The 20,894-nt window shown below is 40.5% G+C and overlaps 1 protein-coding gene across 2 annotated transcripts in view; it reads left to right on the top strand.

Annotated features, from left to right (window-relative positions):
- LOC124721136 (UV excision repair protein RAD23 homolog A-like) overlaps positions 1-20,894 on the top strand; it is a 157,890-nt gene that overhangs the window by 80,553 nt on the left and 56,443 nt on the right. Inside the window, exons 5-6 of one of the 2 annotated variants that reach the window (XM_047245951.1) lie at positions 12,508-12,649; positions 18,947-19,126. In XM_047245951.1, the coding sequence (XP_047101907.1) occupies positions 12,508-12,649; positions 18,947-19,126 (322 nt within the window). The remainder of the gene's footprint in view (positions 1-12,507; positions 12,650-18,946; positions 19,127-20,894) is intronic. The other variant, XM_047245952.1, reaches the window with a different exon arrangement.

Genomic DNA, 20,894 nt, shown 5'->3' with positions numbered 1-20,894 from the left:
GCGCAGTTGAGTCATGTATGAGTAGTAATTCCTCCCACTTCTGGCTATGGAAGTGTGGCAGTTAGCTGTATAAGCAATAGCAGCAAGCAGCCAGATGCTACCTGGAAAAATTTTACTTGTGCGCCTAAGCTGCCAGATTCACGCATGCGCAACAGGCCCAGATCTAGGGGGCGAGGGGCAAATTAGGGTATCTGCCCCAGGCCGCAATTTGGGGGGGGGGGGGGGGGGGGGACATTGTTTCACAAAGTGCCTATCACCCAGCTCGCACATTGGTCTATCGATTATTCATATTATTTTGAAACACATCCCTGTTGGTTTTTGAGCATTTTTGAACATATTCTAAGTTGATTTCTGAATGAATCATAAGTTGATTTTTGAATGTGTGCATAGTATATGTAATATCTCTGCGAGGGGAATCCCTGTCACATATAGAAATAAACTTTCCTGCAGACAAAAGGGGACGGAGTTATACGAGCTGAGCAGAATAAAGCCAAATGGGTGAATGTCAGTCGCTGTTTATGTGGTTTACTGGGTTTGTGAATGATTAGTGTTATAATTACTAGCGAAATCTGTAGATTCAGACTACTACCAGAGTGGAAATAAATGACTAACAAGAATAACTGGTAAGAAAGCTTACATAGTATCTTCTCGGTGTATCCAAGAAAATAAAATTTTTGACAGAAAATTTTTGGCCAGACCGCTACACTAGCAAGAGTCAGTTGTACAGTCCCCAGCCAACAGCCAGTTAAGTACTATTCTGGGAGTAGCACGGAAAACGTGTTGTACGAACACGTGATAATGCCTAACCGGAGAATAAACATGAGATAACTAAACCAGTGGTTGTGACAGGTTTAGTGAGGTTAACAGAAGAATAAGTTTTGACACTTTCAGGAATAGTTACAGACTTAGTGATGACAGGATGGTTTGTTAGAATGAGGAAGGAGAAGAAACGGGGACATCACACAAATTATGGAAGAATATGGTGATTCCAAATTTATATGAGAATTTTGTACTACTAATTTTCGATCTCCTACTTCAGAAGCTGGAGCATATGAATGAAATGTGAAAGTATTTACTAACATAAAACTTTTTGCTTGTAGTAGGCCTAATGGGCATTTGATATTGGTATTTCGTTAATTATATTCTGTCGTGTTATAAAAATGACCTTTTGTGCCAAAACAGTGTCGTTTGTTCGGTGTGTATTACAATTGCTGCAATATTAGGCAGGCCTATTTTGTTTTATTTAGCAGACTGTGACAAAATACACATAATCAGATCAAGAGACCACACCAGTTTTGGGTACTATTTGTATTAACAGCTTTCTCAGTATTAGACGACGACATTTCATTTTTTCATGTAGCAGTACGTTTAACAAACCTTTATGAGGTAATAGATTTTCCCAGAAAGGAAAAGGGCCATGTACAGCTGTAGCAAGATTAGAGAGAAAAAAATGCTAGGACTAACGGATTGAAGAAATGTGTACTGTCTTGCTTGTCTCTTGTCTTTACTTTTTTGTATCCTATATTTAATTTTATGTCACACAAAAAACAGCAAGTTATTAGCTAATAGACATTAAAGAGTGCAAATTTTCTGAAGAGTTCTTGTTCTCCAGGTTACAAATAATCTCATCCAGTATTAATTGTGAGATTTTTTTTTTTTTTATTTAAGAAAAGGGCAGAATGTCAAATTGTCCGACAGAGCAGAAGAGGAACCACAGGACATTTTAATTTCCATTGTCCTGAATATAGTTTGATGGCATCCATTACAAAATATTACACGTTTGAATTCCACAGAGTGAAATACTGTGAAGAAGAATGCTGTGTGAAGAGGTGTGGTGCTGCACTTTGGCACACTTGAGACCAAATAACGTCTTACATTTCCTCAAAAACATATATTTTATGTATCAGACATCTTCAGAAAGATGTGCACTACAAAATGAACATATTTTTGAAAAGCAGATTTTTTTTTTAATTTTTTGTGTCCTGCCTTAAATGCTTGAGGGAGGGAAGGTTTTTTTTTTTTTTTTTTTTTTTTTTTTTTTTTTTTTTTTTTTTTGGGGGGGGGGGGGGGGGGGGTGTCGTGTCGCCAATATCTAGTATTACCCCACTTCGGAAATATCGTAGGTCTGGGGCTGATGCACAGAGCAGTCTGAGTTGTAGTGGGGAGGTGGGTGTTCTTGATGTGATCCGCGTTTATGTGTTGTGATTTTGCTATTTCCTCTTCGTTTATTGCTCTCACGTCAAATGAAAACAAAACGGATTTCTGTGGCCAGGACCTATCAGGTGAATTAAAACACATTCACATAATTAGGGAAGGCTAAAATATATTATTAGTTTCAGATTTTATTTTATTTCCACCTTTCTGACAGTCAAGCATTAATCACCTTGCAGAAAAATGAAGTTATTTTTGTTGGTTTGCTAAAGAAATTTGGCTTTATTAACCTTTTCCACTGAGACAGTAAATTTATTTGAAACGATGTGTTTAATTCCACACTATTGGCTAGTTTCAACTGTTCTCTGCACTTCAAGCACACATTTCATCTTCTAGCATGTATGGCATTATGCTGTAATAAAGAACCAAACATGAAATAATACAGTACTGGTACTCCAAGAAAATTTACATCAAAATGTGGACCTATGAATGTGCACTTTAAGCCAAATTGTGCATTTTTGTATGGTTCACGAAATTCTGATGCTCTTGGAGTATCCTCTAATGTCTTGTTTCTTTTATGACATAATGTAAGATCTTTTAATGTTTGACACGTATGAACATACAGCCTTCCTGCATCATTGTAGCTGCACAAGCGTGGTGACATCTTTTATGTGGCACACTCTGGCAGCTCCTGAAACGAACCTATTTCTAAGAGGTCATGGGAAAATATTGCGAATGGTTGTTTGAAAAGCGTTACTTTCAAAGTAAATTTCCTTTCCCGCTAGATGAACTATGTTCGAGAATGTATGATGAATTTCTTAAATCGCAGTGTGTTTGACTCTCATTTAAAAATCAACTCTTTGAGGACAGCCATTTAGAAGAATTTTGATCCCAGAAGATCAGACGTTTATATCGTTAAAAATTTTACTAGCACATTTGTGTGATGTATCTTAAAGTGTAACGTGCAAAGAAAGTTCAACATTATATGTTAAAGCTTAGCTTCTTTTGCAGCTTATTAATCTTAGAGAACAATATTATATGTGAAAGCTTTTCTTTTCTTGTAGCAACACTGTGTATATTAATTTAAACCGTTAACTTTTAGTATTTGTGTGTTCGCACTAGTTAACAGTGATGTTGCTATTGGTTGACTACATTACTTGTCCTGTGCTTTGAATTTCCGCTGTCATCGCCTGGCGATATCACGTGACATGAGCTATGACTGGCTTACAAAAGCACATTGCAATCTCGATTTCAATGCTTCGGAAAGTAACATGTGGTGTTTGTTGGAATTTGAATTTATTCTTTTGTAATACAAAAATATGAGTGTTTTTTTTCCCCTGAGTTTCGTTTTCTTAAGTGTCAGAAAATTCTATGCTGGCGTATACAACCATGACCAATCAAAGGATTGATAAGCTTTACAGTTCAGTTAACACGGAAGAAGTTTATTTCCACCTGGAAGAAAGTGTATTTTCAACTGGGAAATCTGGGAATTTTTTTCCTTGTTTGCATATACACGCTGTATTGCTTTCAAATCACTTGTATGACATATCCCAGAATATTGCTCAAGTGTGTGGGACCGTTACCAGACAGAACCAACTTGGGATATCGGCTATATACAGAGAAGGGCAGCATGAATGGTTCCAGTTTTGTTTGTCTCTCTCAAGAATCTGAGAGAGATGTTGAAAGAACTGAACTAGAAGATTATTGAAAATAGCGGTAAACTATCCCAAGAAAGCGTACTTACAAATTTCAGGAACCAGCTGTAAATGAAGACCCTATGAATATACTACAAACATGTACATATTGCTGCCATAGGAATTGTGATAAGGTTCGATTAATTACACCACACACAGGTGCATTTCCATATGGAAAGAAGCCCTAATTACTGTTACAGTGGGAAGTACAACCCGCCATGCACATAGTGTTTCGCAGAGTATAGATGCAGTTGAAACTTTTTGTGTGGATATTTCTGAAATAATAATACAGAATATCTTTGTTTATTCACCCAACACCATACACTATTCTTCATTAAGAAAGAACTTGTTACTTGAGTAATAACTTGTTACTTGAGTAATAACTTGTTACTTGAGTAATAACTTGTTACTTGAGTAATAACTTGTTACTTGAGTAATAACTTGTTACTTGAGTAATAACTTGTTACTTGAGTAATAACTTGGTACTTGAGTAATAACTTCAGGGGCAATGCTGTGTTTGTACCATGCTGTTGGAAACAAATGTATTGGTAGAAAAGATCTTCAAAATCATTACCTCCTGTGCTTGTGCCCCCCCCCCACACACACACACACACACACACACACACACACACACACACACACACACACACACACACACACGGGGGCTCACCGCATTGTGGCAAATTCGTGGTTGGCTACCACGGGGCCCCATCCTTTGCAGCACCTTTCCCCTTTTTGTGCTGCATGTCTATCCTCCTGCTATTCTTTTTTCCCCTCCCTGGGGAACATGTCCTGGATATTTTTGGGAATGTGCTCTGAAGGTTTAGTAGCTTGACATCAGAACAGTCCCTCAATTGTTTATTCCTTTCATCATTCTGCATTTCCTATCTTTCCTCTGCTTCGGCATTTGAGCTTCTTGTTTCTTCTTCTACCCTGTGCACTCCTGAAGGCCAGCCCACACGTTTGACGCGTAACAAATGACTGGGTAACATGTAATTCCCAGCCCCAGGTTGAAAAGTAGAGTTCGCACATACCCTGTGGTACAGGCCAGGCCCAGGGAGGGGTGATTGTCTGAGCTGTTACCTTCCCAAATCGTCAGTTGGTCCCCCTGACAGTTCAGGTGGTGTGACCTGAGGTGTGAACAATCACCTAAGGTGGGTGAGCCCCCTCTGATGGGGAGGCAGTCACGGGGGATTTTCTTGCAGTGAGCCAATCACCATTTCAGTTTATGTCTACCAAAACGGAATAAGACTAAAGATTCCAAGAATTTCCTGCATCACGGTTCCTCGTGGTATCATGTACTGAAGGTTAGTCTTTTCCTGCGGTTAATCCATTTATTATTCAGAACGGCCTGTGATATCCTGCTCTCGTGTACGTAATGAAACTTTGCTTTTGGAGACCAGCTACGATTTTCAAGCCCAACAACTGCTTGCAGTTTCACTCCCCCGTGGCTGTCCTGTCCGTGTCGATGCCCATCGAATGTTGAATTCATTGCATGGTGTTATTTACTCTACGTTGCTCGATGGCCTGACTCGGGGAGAAATCCAAACTTACCTCTCTGATCAGGGTACCATTGATGTTCATCGGGTAATGAAAAAGATCGATGCAACCTTAGTGCTTACACACACTCTTTTTCTCACGTTTGATAGAGTAGTCCTTCTATCAAAGATCAATGCAGGCTATGAAGTTGTCATCATCTGACCGCACATTCCAAACTTGATGCGCTGCTACCTGTGTCAGTGTTACAACCACACTCGCATGTCTTGTCAAAACACGGCCAAATGTGTTACTGGTAAGGATGCTCACGAGGATGATCGCCTGCATCTTTCTCCCTGCTGTATCAACTTCAGTGGTGACCATGCAGCCTCATCCTTAGAATGTCCCATGTATCTTGATGAGCAGGCTGTCAAGGAGATCCGGGTGAAGGAAAAACTGCCTTTTTCCTATCACTTGCAAGTTTTTGGCTAGTCAAAAGCCCAGCATTTTACCATCTGGCACTTACCATACTGTTCTTGCTGTACCTCACTTCACGAAGGACATGGCCATGCAGACTTGCAATGTCAAATTCAGTACTGCAGTTGTAAAATTGCCCAGTTTCATGATGCCAGTGCTGTCTCCATCTCCTCCAGCTGTACAACAAGCCACCAAATCTTTGCCTCTGGTGGTGAAATCACCTGCCACACAACTGGCAGGCCAGAAAGGACAAAAGGAGTACTCTCATGAAGTCTTTTTACATCCCTCCAGCCAACAAATGTCAGAGTCTTCCTCTGTCAACCACTAACGTTCTAGGGAATCAAAGGCAGGTCTTCTACCTCCGCGACCCGAAGATCCTTTTCAACAGTGTCGCCGCGTGCTACCCTCACCCGGCTGACCTCCATTTCGCTGGTGCGCACTGCCTGCTGTTTTTCTGCTCTGAAATCCGCAGGCCAACCCAGTGAGAATGTCGACACCTCTAGATTTTATTGAACATGGTCTTGGAATCACAGCATATGGTTGTTTGTTGTCTCCAAGAAACAAAATTGCATCCTCATCACTGCTTTGACCTCTCGCATTTCGTTCCAGTCTGCTTTGACCTTCCTCCTGAGGACATCGTTACATTTCATGGGGGAGTTGTGCTGCTCCTCCAGGATGATATTCGTAGCCATATCATCTCACTGAACACTCGTCAGCAGGCTGGTGCAGTCTGCATTATCCTTCCTCTCTTCCCCTTTTCTCTTTGCAACGTCTACACCCCTGTGTCATTCAGTGTCACCGGGGCATACTTCCTCCAGCTTATTGATCAACTCCATCACCCCTTTTTGCTGCTCAATGATTTTAATGCACACCATCCCCTTTGAGGCTCTTCCAGAACATGTCAGACATGTGCCCTCTTGACTGACCCTTCTCAACCAACTCGACCTCATTTAAAACTGGAGCACCCACTTTCCTTTCAGACTCCACACACACCTATTCCCATTTGGACCTCTCGTTCTGCACTGCCCAGCTTGTGCGTCATCTCGGACGGTCCGTTGTCTATGACATGTACTCGAATGACAATTTCCCATGTGCTATCTATTTGCTGACTCCTACCCCACCTACATGTTAACCCAATTGGCAGCTTTCTAAGGCTGACTGGAGGCTTTATTCCTACCTAGTGATCTTTGACAACATTTCTTCAGTTACCATGACCAGGTAGAGTGCCTCATGAATGTTAACCTTGCCACTTCTGAATGTTCCATACCTCGCACTCCATCTTTACTGCACCATGTCCCAGTCCCCTGGTGGACTGAAGCATGCCACAACGTGATTCGTGTGGAGACATGTTCTCCGCATTTTTAACCATCATCCTACGATGAGGAACTGTATTTGTTATAAACAGTTGCTTGCACAGTGCCATCCCATTCTTCAGGATAGCAAAAAAGCCAGCTGGATTTCATTTACTAGCTCTCTTCCATTGTGTGGGGCAACCTCTGTCGGCACTCTGAGACCAAGGTCCATTCCTCTATTTCCGGCCTGACCGTAGCATGTAATGTCATTGTGGACCCTATACTTATCTCCAACACCTTGGGTTGCTATTTTGTGGAGAGTGAAGGTGGCTCAGGCCATATCCTTCTCCCTTCAGAATCGTGAACTGAGGGAGCTAGATCCTGCTCTCACTTCATTTCTATCTTCTGCCTCAGGGCCAGATGATTTTCATGTTAAGATGTTGCAGCACCTTTCTCTCACAGGCAAGCACTTTCTCCTTCATATGTACAATTGCATTTGGACAGATACCATATTTCGCAGATGCTGCTGTGAAGCCACTCTCGTACCCACAAGTAAACCTTGTAAGGACAATCATCTTCCTTCTAGCTACCGCACCATTTGTCACCAGCTGTGTTTCCAAGGTGATGGATTGTATGATTCGTGGCCGATTGGTATGGTGGCTCGAATCTCACAATCTACTAACTACTACATAAAATGGATATGATGTGGAGGGCACCATTCTGCATCTGCTATCTCGTCACTTTTCCAACCTACGTCATGAATATTTTTTTGTGGAAATACCAGACACTGGCTGTGCTTTTGGATTTGGAGAAACCTACGACACCTGCTGGAGGACTGGTATCCTCTTTACTGTATACACACAAGGGCTTCCGAGGCCACCTGCCCAATTTCCTTCAGAAATTTTTCGAAGACAGAGTTTTCATCCAGGAGAACAGGTTGCCTCAAGGGTATGTCTTGAGCATCATTATCTTTACTGTAGCCATTAACACAATTATGTCCTGTGTCCCGCCAGGCATTTCTGGCTCCCTTTTTGTTGACAACTATGCAATCTATTACAGTTCTCCACGCACTTGTCTCCATGAGTGGCGTCTTCAGCATTGTCTCAATAGTCTTTATTCGTGAAGTATTGATAATAGCTTTCACTTTTCCACTGTAAAAAACCATTTGTATGAATTTCTGGTGGTGGAATTGGTTTCTTCCGCCATCTTCACATCTTTGGCCTGTTGCTCTTCGATTTGCTAAAGCTATAAAATTCCTGGGGCTCCCACATGTCTTACCTGGTCACAGACTGTACCTGGTCTCTCAGTATCCTACGTGGTACTTCCTGGGGAGCAGATCAGACCACCCTCCTTTGTTTGTACCGGTCCCTTGTCCATTCAAAACTAGGCTGTGGGTGTTTTGTTTATTCACCTGCACGTCCATCCATCTAACACTGTCTTAATGCAGTCCACCATCATGGAATTCATTTGGTCGTAGGCACTCTTATACTAGGCACGGTTGAGAGTCTATGCAGAAGTTGCTGATCTACCACTGTCATATCGGCGTGATGTTCTCCTCAACAGATATGCATGCCATTTGTCTGCCATGCCTAGCCATCTATCCTACGCCTCCTTTTTCAGTGACGCGCTTGACCGCCAGTACAGTGTGCATCCCTCTTCTCTGTTACCTCCCAGAGTTCGCTTTCAGCTCCTACACCAGCAGCTTCACTTTCCCTATAGGTGTGAATCCTTCACCACCTTGGTTTTGTGTGGTGGTCCATCTGCATCTTGGACTTAATTTGCTTCCTAAGGAAACTACTCTGGATTCGACCAATCACAATAAGTTTCTCTACCTTGGCACACAACTTAGTGACAGCAGCTTTGTGTACACAGATTGCTGTAAGGCTGTGTTTTGTACCAGGTGTGCGTTCGTCAGTGGCATCTACCATATTCGGTATCAGCTTCCAGAACACTGCTCAATATTTGCAACTGAGCTCTTCGCCCTCTATTAGGCCACCCAGAACACCCAGCGACACAGGATTTTTAATTGTCATATGCTCCGATTGTCTCAGTGCCCTTCAGAGCCTCTATGTGCTGTCTAGTCCATCCCTTAGTGCAGTGGGTCCAAAGAAGCTGCCATTTGCTCACTGTTGAGGGAGCCACTGCAATGTTCATGTGGGTTTCTGGTCACGTCCGTCTGATGGGAAATGAGGCTACTGACACTGCTGCCAAGGCCGCAACACTCTTACTTCCGTCTTCTAGCTGTTCCATTCCTTCGGATGATCTCCATATCGCCATCTGTTGGCAGGTGGTGTCACTTTGGCATCACTGCTGGTCGTCCCTTCACGAACCACTTGCTAAGTGGTGATCCTCCCCCACTTTGTGCTCATTGTTGTCAGCCTGTGACGGTGGGTCATTTCTTGACCAAATGCACTTTTCTTAACCACTTCTCATGTATGTTTGCCATCTGAGTTATCAACTGTTTTAGAGTATGATGCGCGAGCTGTAGACTGCATTTTACTTTTTATCCGTTGTAGCAATATGGCGAAGGACATTTAATCTTTGGTTCGGGACCTCCACTGTCTTTACAGCATATTTTGTGGACTTTCCTCCACGAGGAAGTCCTTGTTCTTAGCTTGCTTTCCTTCCGTCAGTAGGGCTTAACGTATATTCACTTTTAAGGTCTTTTTGTGGCCTTAGTTGTTTTTGTGCCCTAACACACACACACACACACACACACACACACACACACACACACACACTACAGTTCTATATAACATTAAGAGAGGTGGGAAAAAGCTATAGATTGGGAGGAATGCCTGTAAACGTACTTGAAAATGGATCTAAATTTTTGAATTCAATAATATTTAGAATGAGTCATTTACAAATTAACTTTTTTATTCATAAAATTAGGCTCTCACTGGCATTCCATACATTGAGAATTGAGAAATTAGTTTTGTAAAATTTTTGTTGTGATCACTTGTATACATTCTAAGGTAGCACTCAGCAGATCTGTTGTAGATACACTTAATGTGATGTTTCTCTTTAATTCATTTATTGAGTCCAGGAGGTTCTTCTCTCCTGCCAATCATGGAGGATTTCCTTTCCTGGATGTCAATAATTTGATGAAGAGTGTACCTTGATTAGAGTCAGTTGAACTTGTTGATACAAGTTTTTGACTGGAACATACAACATAATGATGATGTGGATGACACCATATGTGCACAAACACAGATAGGCAGAAAACCAGTATTTACTTTGCTCGTATATTATTTTTTGGGATGTAGATTGTGATGTATGAAGATGCAGCAATAATGCTCATCACAAAACTGTATTCAAAGAAAATTGTGTAGCCATTATGCTGCCACCATTATATATCTCACATAAGAATCATGTGAATAGAATAAGCGAGATTAGTTCACATACAGGGGCATATAGACAATCATGTTTCCTTCACTCAGTATGTAAATGGAAGAAGACAGGAAATTAATTGTATTGGTATGTTGTACCCGCTGTACAGTGGTTAATAGAGGATTTAAGAGGTATCTAATTACCTACTCGAAAAAAAGCAAGATGTGACTGTGAAACATGGCACTATGTTAGTTCTTATCTACATATTTACTTTTCAGTGACACACATTTCTCCCAATGATTGAAGATTTCATGTAGACGTTGGGTTTAGAAATCTGCATTTTGGTCATTTAGGAAACATTCTGTCTCAAAAATCACCTAGTTATCATTCTATAAATGACTGCCATACAATGACCCCCCCCCCCCCGAGGAAAGAGGAAAAAGTCAGTGAGTGCTTTCTCATAGTACTGGACGGGAGGGCATGTTTATAGTCCAAAGAAGGGCATGTGTGACTGTCATGTGCAGATTGAGGTGGGGCTTTGTTCAGCAGCTTCCTGTGATGCTTCCTCTTGACAGCTTCTCACAAAGTCATCAGCTGACAGCTATAGTTTGCTCCAGTGACGGACTGCTCATTATGGGAGTATTATGCTAGCTCCATACAATGGCAGCACCTTGCCCAGTGGTCACCCCAGGTTTTTGCCATTTTCGGCACCAGTGAATCCTTACCTTGTCACTGCGTGCTTTGCTCCCTCGTGTCAGGGTCATAGTGATTAAACCAGCACTCATTCATGATGAAATTGCTAAAGATGTCATCTGGATTGGCCTGAGACTGCTGCAACATTTCCACTGCTTCCTCGGTTTGGCGGGATTTTGAAGTGGGTATGAGCAGTCCCGGAACCCGGCAGTCGGTGATCTCTTGTCATCTTCAGAATGTCCTGCAAGATGTTGAAACTGATCCATGACTGATTTTGATTTTTTGCCCCCACTGTAGTCCTGATTGTGATAAGCTTATTTTTGTCCACCAGGGCCACTGCTTATCTTGAGATTCCTAGTTCTTCACAGAGAAATGGGCTGCTGCTTGGTGATTTGGACATGTTTGATTATGCTGGAAGTATCTGTGCCATGTAACCGTTGTATAGTATGATAGTGCATTTTTACTGTATACTTTGACCAATTGGGTATGTATTGTTGCAGCATTGTTTCCCTTCAGATGTAGGAAGTGAAGGTCAAAACAGCTTGTAGGCATGTCAGCTGGCACTGATGCTACAGCCTGATGTAGTGACATTGTCTCTCATACTACGGTAACAGCGAGCACTGACGATGTTTGTTGCAAGAACTTCACTACTCATTTTGCGTCTGCTCATTGGGCACTTCTTACCTGGGCCCTTCGACCCTCTGACACTGGACGTCTTGTGGTGTTGTAGTAACTATAATTCTTGTTGTGGCACACATATTATACATATTGGATTTTGGTGTGTGTCCACCATTTTGATGAATTTATGGGTTACAGCAGACAGTTGGCACTGGTATGTTCAATATTTCTCTCATCTGTGGCTTAGGAATGTTACATGAAGTAACCTTACTTGCAAAAAGCAGAAATCAGTTAAAAGCTCAAATCTTGTACATAGTTCTACCTTGTGACAAACATTCAGAGGACTTCGATGTTGTAATCGTGTGGAGATGATAAATGTTGGCTCATGGCATTCTAATGTCAAATGTTGTTATGAACTTGTTCAAAATAATTATTCAGTTATTGCGCTTCTAGGTAGATGACATTTCCATTTTGAACAGAGCAACCTCCGCCACAATGGTTAATACCACAATTGATCAACAGACAGCTTACAGGATTTTCAGATCATTCAAATTGAAGACCACCAATTAACTGTGTTGCGTGTGCTCTCTTACATGATTGTTGGGTAGCATCATGGTATGAAATATTTAGAACCTCCGTGATACTTCTTATTGCAGTTACTCAACTTCACATAAAAAAAGGTAGCTTCTTAAGGTGGTGGTGGTGGTGGTGGTAATTTCTTATTGCAATATCTGAGAATTGTTTTAAGTTGATGTATGGTTGTATTTTTCTTTCAGGTAGAAACTGCATTAAGAGCTAGTTATAACAACCCGGACAGGGCAGTGGAATACTTGTTGAGTGGTATTCCAGACCAGCTAGCCGATAGAGTACAAATAGGTACTATAGCTCCCAGATCTGACCGACAACGGAGAGCGCCTGGTAAGGTCTCTTTTCTATTGATTAATGTGTCACTTCCTGGGTCTCAAGTTCATATTATGCTCAATAATTTGTTAATATGATACTCTTTGATCATTTATAAGCACTGTTCTTCTGCAATGTTCTGCAATAACAGTTAAGAAACTCATCTTTCTGTGTGTGATTCAGAACAAAGAAAACAGTGACAGTTTTCCTTATTTGTTCTCATCATTTTGTAGTGCAGGGCTGTGGGTTTGAATGTTGGAAGTGCTGGTGGTAAGTTAGCGTCACTTTAAGTGTAATTTTTGGCTATTGTGCATACATGTGACTGGTACATCATCCAGTATATAATTTAGGTGGTCCATAATAACAAAATATTTGTGATTAGACTATCTGCATCTATGTACATACTCCACAAACCACCACGTAGTGGGTGGTGGTGGGTACCCTGTACTGCTAGTAGTTATTTCCTTTCCTTTTCCACTCATAAATAGACCGAGGAAAAGAAGACTGTCTGTATGCCTCCCTAATTTTTCATATCTTATATTCGTGGACCTTACGTGAAATGTATGTTGGCAGCAGAAGACTCGTTCTACAGTCAGCTTCAAATTCTATAAATTTTCTTAGTATTATTCCTCAAAAAGAACATCTTCACTCCAGGGAATTACAATTGAGTTCCTGAAGTGTGTCTGTGATACATGCATGTTTTTGAAACCTACCAGCAACAGATTTATCTGCTCACCTGTGAATAGTTTCGATGTCTGTCTAATTCAACCTGGTGCGGATCTCAAACATTGGAGCAGTACTCAACAGGAGGTTGCACTAGGGTCCTACATGCTGTCTCCTTTACAGATGAACCACACTTTCCTAAAACTGTCCCAATTAACTGAAGTCGACCATTTGCCTTCACTACCATAAACCTCACATGCTCATTCCATTTCATATCACCTTGTAGTGTTAACACCCAGATATTTAAACTATGTGACTGTGTCAAGCATGACACTACTAATGCTGTATCCAAACATTATCAGTTTGATAATAGACCTTTGTTGGAAGATTTCAGTTGAGTTGTTTCTGTAAATATTGAAACACTTTTTAGCTTACAAAACTTTATACGGGGGATACTTTGTTTACCAAAGGAGTTTTAATCATATATTAAGAATAGGAGATGTTAATAGCAAAGACATTGGCACAGATCACTGCTACTGAAAACCATTCACTTAAAATTGTTGTTTTATGTATTTTTGATGCTCATAATTGTCTGCAGAAAACAATGTTAGTTAAGAGTTCTTTATGGTTTTGGCTTGCTTTCAATAAATTCATGAAGCAGTACATGGGTTATGCCTAAAGTTTAGATGAAATTTGAGGAGCAAACTGTGCATGGTCCAGAAACTAAGTGACTCACATTGCTCATTGCTTTGTACAGTTTTATTCCACAGTCCATGGGCTGGAGTCCATTTTTAAGACACTAATGCTATTGAATGATAACAGCAAACTCTTCAATGTAAGAAACTATGTGCCCTATTCCAGTATTGTTTGTACTTCAATGTGCACCACAAAATGTCATTTGAGACATCTTGCATCGTCCGCACACATCCAAGGTTTATTTTATCTGTGTAGATTCACTTTTATTGTTCCTTGCCTCATGTCTGTGATGTAAGACTGACTTTTCTGTGTATAACAGTTTTGTACTTCTTTATGAAAGACACATTTCCATTAGGCTCATATCAATAACATAATAGTTCTTGCAGATAACTGAACTTCATAGAAATATTGAAGACCTTCAGAGAGATGGTGAGAGAATTAGACTTCAGCTTCTCTATTACCTTTCTCTGATTGTCAGTATTCAGAGCTTTGTACCATTTTGGTGATTATCTTCAGAAATGTGGTTGAAAGGAAGGGATAATGTACTTCCTTGCCATCTTTATTTACTTTTGAAGAAGACTGACTGCTCTTTGTATATTAGCACGGGGTTTTGACAGCCGTACTCTGCCATGCTTTACAAATTAAAATAGTTGCCATTTATTTTTGTTATGAAACCTCAGTATTTCTGGTGGTGCACAATTCTCTGAAATTTTTAATGGACTAACTGCAGAAATGTTTTTAACTATGTGAAAATGAGAAAGTATTCTCATGGGGACAGTGTGAGAGGCTGTTCATTATTGAAGATTCACGTGAGTCACTCAGAATGCTAAAATGGTATCCTAAAATTAAGTAGGTATGATAGTCATTCCAGCTCTATTCTGGGAAAATTTTTAAACATTACTTTCATATCTAAGGAAAGTGTGATGATGTCTTGTGTGTGAGAACAACACAGAAACAGGACTTAACGTGGTCTGCTGTGGGACAGGGCGCAGTGATTAGCAAATTCACATTAGCTACAGGCAAGTTTCTAATTGTCATTCTGCAGTTCTGATTTAGGTCTTCAATGGATTCCTTTAAATAAAGTAAAGCGAGTGCCAGTATGATTCTTTTGAAAAGAACGTGCCCAATTTTCTTCCCCATTGTTGTCTTTTCCAAGCTAGTGCCCATTACGTAGTACCTTCGTCGATGGTATGTCAAACACTAACTTTCATTCCTTTGGTTTGTGCTTCTGCGTATAGTAGTAGGTTTAGTTACTAGCTTATGTTTTCTCAGAAGATAAACAGAAGGGCAATAGTGGGGAATAGTAATTACTATGGTTAATTTTGTGGCTCATGTTCTGAATCAAAAGCTGTTGTGTTATGATTTATTCATATACCGTGAATTTGATATTTCAGTACAGAATTTTTTTACTGTAGAGTTAAGTGTACAATTAAAAATTAATTTGAAGGTGTAAGTCAAGTTTGGTTAAAATATTGAAACCTGTACAAAATAAATAAAGAAAACAAACCACCACAGCCATGTCATAGAATAAATTTATTTCAAATGACTAATTTCGGCACAACGTTTACATCATCTTCAGGTCCACTATAAACCAAAAGAGTTCTTTCTTTCCTAGAACTCATATAATACAAGTTGTCATGGATTGCATACATCAGGAGTGTATACTCTATAATGGTTTGTCACCACTATGACCACACGGATATAATTATGTCCATGGGGTCACAGTGGTGATGAAATATCATAGAGTATAGACTCCTGATGTATGCAATCTGTGACAACTAGTATTATTTGGGTTCTACGATTCATGAGCCAAGAAATGAAAGTAGTCTTTTGTTTTATAGTGGACCTAATGATTGTGTAAGTGTAGCACTGAAACTGCTCGTTGGAAATAAATTTCTTTGATGATATGGCAGTGGTGGTTTGTTTTCAGTATTTATATCATCAGCCGCTGTCCCACATCCGCAAGAACAATGGAATTCCACAAGTTGAACATATCCAAAATAGTCGTTACTACATTTTCCAGGTAATCATGTTTGTTACAGTCCTCAAATTTTCAGGTATTTTAAATGTATGCTGTTGTCTTGATGATTTAGTGAGAATCTGCATAAATGTTTTCAAGTTGGTGTTCAGAGTAGTAATTCTGCCTACATAGCTTGTGCATGTGTAAATGTATTGCATCTGATAAAGTACTCCCCAGTGTATATGCATCGTGTACTATATTATTACATTGATAGCTTTTTTATACTTACTTTGCTGATAGCTTTTTGCTTCTTTAGAACGTGCTAATTGATAATGCATGTTTTACATAAGTTACACAAGTTACGTATAAGCTGCCTACGAGCATCAGAAAAGTGTGTGCGTGTGTGTGATAAGTCATTCATTACTTCCCTCCAGCCCCCATTATTCAAATTATACCAGACTGACAGTGTTTTGACTTTTGTGCCACTGGATGCATTTCACCTCACACTTTATATTTCTCCTCCTTCCCTCTTCATTTTCTCCCTCCTTGCTATTTTGTCCTCTTTTGCTTGCTTTCTGCATCTGCCTCTGTTCCTTTCCTCCTTTTGCCCCCCCCCCTCCTTTTGCCCCCTCCCTCCCACCCTCCCCTCCCTCCCTCTACCACAGCTTCCCTCCCTCCATCCCTCCATCCCTCCCTCCCTCCCTCCCTCCCTCCCTTCCAGTGCACACCCACTCCCTCTTCCGGTGCCCCCTGTTCCACCACCCTCTACCATACCCCTACTCCCCAGATCTGCCATGCCCTCACTCACCATTCTGCTGCACCCCTCTCTTGTTCCACTATGCCCCTCCGTCCCTCCCACCTCCCCCCTCTTGTCCTCAGCGTCCTGCCATACTCGCCCCTCCCTCCCTCTCTCCCACTCTGTATATACACTCACATTTCTCCTTTGTTCCCTGCCATATGCTTCCTTCCCTTCCTGTCCATCGCTCCCCTCCATTCCTGTCCATACACTCCCCTCCATCCTTCCAGCTATCCCAGTCCGTACACTCCCCTCTGTCCCTGTCCGTACACTCCCGTCCATCCCTCTCTCCTTGTCCCAATGCTCCCCTCTAAGCCTCTCTTACTTCCTCCCTGTCCATATGCTCCCCCTTCCTCTTTGTAGCCCCTCCTCCCTCTTATTTATGCTCCCTCCCATTTTCTTTACACTTTCCTTCCCTGTATTCCTTACACCTTCCTTCCCCTCCCTTTCCTTTTATTCTATTCTTTCACTCTCAGACCCTTCAATTCCCACCTGCCTTCATTGTTTCATCCCACCACCCTTTACCCCTCACCTGCCATGATTGTTTCGCCCCCAGCCACCACCCTTCGCCCCCATCTGCTGCCCTTGCTCGAAACTGCTACAGTTGCCACCCCACCACCCACCACGAGCCTACAACAGCCCCACCAGTTTTCATTCCTTTGCTGTCCCCACCACACTTACCCAAACGTCCTTAATTCTATTACCACCCACCACACTTCGCCTCCAGCCTCATTTATTCTTTTAATCTATGTAACCGGGCACTGATGACCACAATGTTGAGCGCCCCACAAACCAACCTTGTGCCTCTCACCCTTTTTTCCTACTTTGCTTCCCCTTGTCCTCTCTTTCTTGTTGCCCCTTACTCTTGGCCATGTTCTGTTCTCTCATTTCTTTTCCCATCCTCCTCAGGGTGCCTGCTGCACTGTCCCTGCATGTCCCATCTTCAGAACGTTTTATGCTCCCTGTCCTTTTGCAATCTCATTCTCAAAAATCACATAATTAAAAATATGTTTCTAACGATGATTAACTAAATTGTAAGTCAAGGCTTTGCAACGTCTTCGTTTACAACGAGCCACAGTGTCACTATCTTCAAACCACTCTGTTGAAAGAATGTTGCCAAAAAGTATCTAATTCATTAACAAATGACATATTACCTGTCATTAACAAAGCAGTTGTTGCTTTTCTACTAATGTTCATGATTTGTAATTGGCACTTAGAAAGGATGTCCAGTTTTGTTGAATGTTTTGCAGTAGTGACAAAGGAATGTAGTTCCTATACCAAGGGTCAGTTTGTCACTTCTGTAACTTGTGCCTATTCTTTCGACATGTGAAACCAAATGTACCTCATACAATGACTCCTCTGGTAGGAAGCTACGCAAAGCTTTTCAAGTGTGCAGTATAGTAACATAAAGACATCTGTGGCATTAGTGTATGGGGCTCAAGTGTTTTCAGTGTGATACTGAAAGGTGATCAGGGATATCAGTTATCACAGCTGGAGTTGGCATTTGAAGGAAGCTAATGGAATTTCGAAAAAATTGCTAAAACACCTTGTTCAATGGACAACACTGCTGTGTAAGTAAATGGCATAATAACTCTTCTCAGGATTTCTTTTAGTTATACTACTTTGTTATAGAAAACACTCCTCCCCCCCTTGCCTCTCTCTCTCTCTCTCTCTCTCTCTCTCTCTCTCTCTCTCTCTCTCTCTCTCTAACCCCTCTCCCCCTCCACGTGGGGGTATTGGCTAATTACAAGAAAGTTTGCTGTAAATTTATTTAAAAGAGTGACAGTGTGTAGACTTTTTCATATTCTGTCTGATAACAGCTTTATGCATATTTAATGATTCGGTTTTTTTTCTTTTTTTTTCTTTCTTTTTACCCACTGACAGCTCTGCAAAGGATTAGATTTACAGAGTTTAAAGTTCTGCTGCAGGAACTCTGTGTATCGTACATGATGTGGAGACCAAATTCATATTGTAATGTTTTAATATGTGTGCATGCCCTGAAGGTAAAAATCAAGTAGTTCACTTCTGCATAAGTTTGCAGGAGATTAAACTAATTTCTTGTTCCAGTGAGTGGTTGTATTTCTGTTACTATTACTGTTATTACTGCTACAACTAATAGTGCTGCTGTTGGAAACTTCTCTAGTCACTACATTTTTTTATTGTCTCAGTTTGCATTACCTAATGTTGTTGTATGTTGCAGATGATCCTCTAGCTTTTCTGAGAAATCAGCCTCAGTTTCAACAAATGAGACAGGTTATTCAACAAAATCCTCAGCTATTAAACGCTGTCTTTCAGCAGATTGGGCAGACAAATCCAGCACTTTTACAGCTTATTTCTCAGAATCAAGAGGCATTTGTACGTATGTTGAATGAGCCTCCAGGTACGATATAACTTCATAATGGATTTAATTCAAGCATTGTTGCATGAAAACTTCAGTCATCATTGTTGGAACAGAATTATACAACCAGACTATAGTGTTGTTGTTTACTGACTTTTGAGTAGATGAAAGGATACTAACATAAAAATGAACATGTTTGTATATATGCTACAGATTATAAAAGATGCTCACATAAGTTTAGAAGAGACACTTACTTGACAGCAGTAGAAACTCAGGCGGGACAGACAGCTATGTGAAACAGTTGAAGACAGTCATTAAAATTTCCTGGCTGTAGATCAGTTCATTGGGAGCTGATGATAAACAGGAGTGAAAGGAAGGCCATATAAAAGAATGGAAGATTAGGCCACTTGAAACTTCTGAATGTTAAGTCTGTCATAATGCCACATCTACCTCACTCCCGTTTTACCTTTAGTTTCCAAGAAAGGAACATACAGCTTTGAAAGGTCAAAAATGGTACACAACAGTTTCACACTACTATTGATTCTGTCCTGTCTTAGTTATGCACCAAAATACCTATGAGTGTTGTTTCACCACTTTCATTTTATATTTATGGGCTATAATTGTGATTGGCTTGTCACCTTGCATAAAGTTTTTGTAAAATCACAAACTTAACAGAAAGATAAAGTGAAGCAGTCGGTTGTTATAAGGCAGTTCTGTTGAAACAATGGTACTTAGTTGTTTGTGCACCTGCTTGGAAAAAAGAAAAAATATTCTGTTGTTCTAAACTTATTTTTCTTCTTCTTTCTCATTTGAGTGTTCCATTGTGTTTCACTAATGTAACACAAGACTTGTTGTTTCTTGTACCATGTTGGATTTTCAAAAGAGATAAGTATATGGAGAGTTGAGTGTTACATAACTCCAAATTTTCTAAAGTTGTTAGGTGGAGTTCATTAGATGTGGCGTGAGTGAGTGTTCTTCAGAATGTAGCTTTTGCCTTACACACATCCCTTTATTCACAAAAGTTGCATGTAAACTATTTTTGTGGTTTTTTCTGCTGTACTCAGTTGGAAGAAAGTGCATTCTTTAGATTCATATATGTATAGAAAGGGAAAGGTTTGGTGACAGTGCATGCTTGGACTGGATGGCTTTCTACGTACTCTTTTGTATCACATTGGCAACTACTTCAAGACTCTAATAACTTCATCAGAAATTTCAGCAGCGCACAAATTTTTACTGGTTTTGTAATTATACAGTATGGTCAGCTTATCAGGTGGAAGGAACAGTTACTGAAAAAAAAACATGTAATTTGTAAGAGATATCCCTGTAATGTAATAAATTTGCAATTATTTAGAAGCCCTGTGATTACTCTATCCCCATTTTTCCTCCACAGGTAACGTTGACCATATGAAATTGTAATATCCTATGTAGCACAGTGTGTTAGCAGTATAACACATTTATGTTAGGTGGCCTGATTAACTGAGTTAACATGAATTCTTGTCTTCTTGTGTCACTTACATAGTTCCCTAATGAGTAGGTACTAAACAGAACACCATTGGTCGTGCCTGTTTTTGGAGGATGTGCAACTAAAGTAATTTGTACTTTTGTCATAACCATTTATCAGTGTAGTGAAAATATAGGATACAAAATTCAGTTTTTGGCCTCATCAGGCACATTGTTTTTTATTAATTAGATATTGTGTGTTGGTGAATATGTACTTTTAGTGCATTGACACATAAGGACTCGTAATTCATATTGGCAGCCAAAGCCAGATGTAGAAGCTTGGGGTGGATGACCTCTGTAGTGGCAGAGT

Source organism: Schistocerca piceifrons, chromosome X (assembly GCF_021461385.2).
Source record: "Schistocerca piceifrons isolate TAMUIC-IGC-003096 chromosome X, iqSchPice1.1, whole genome shotgun sequence".
Lineage (NCBI taxonomy): Eukaryota > Metazoa > Arthropoda > Insecta > Orthoptera > Acrididae > Schistocerca > Schistocerca piceifrons.
This window is presented reverse-complemented; position numbering and strand designations above follow the sequence as displayed.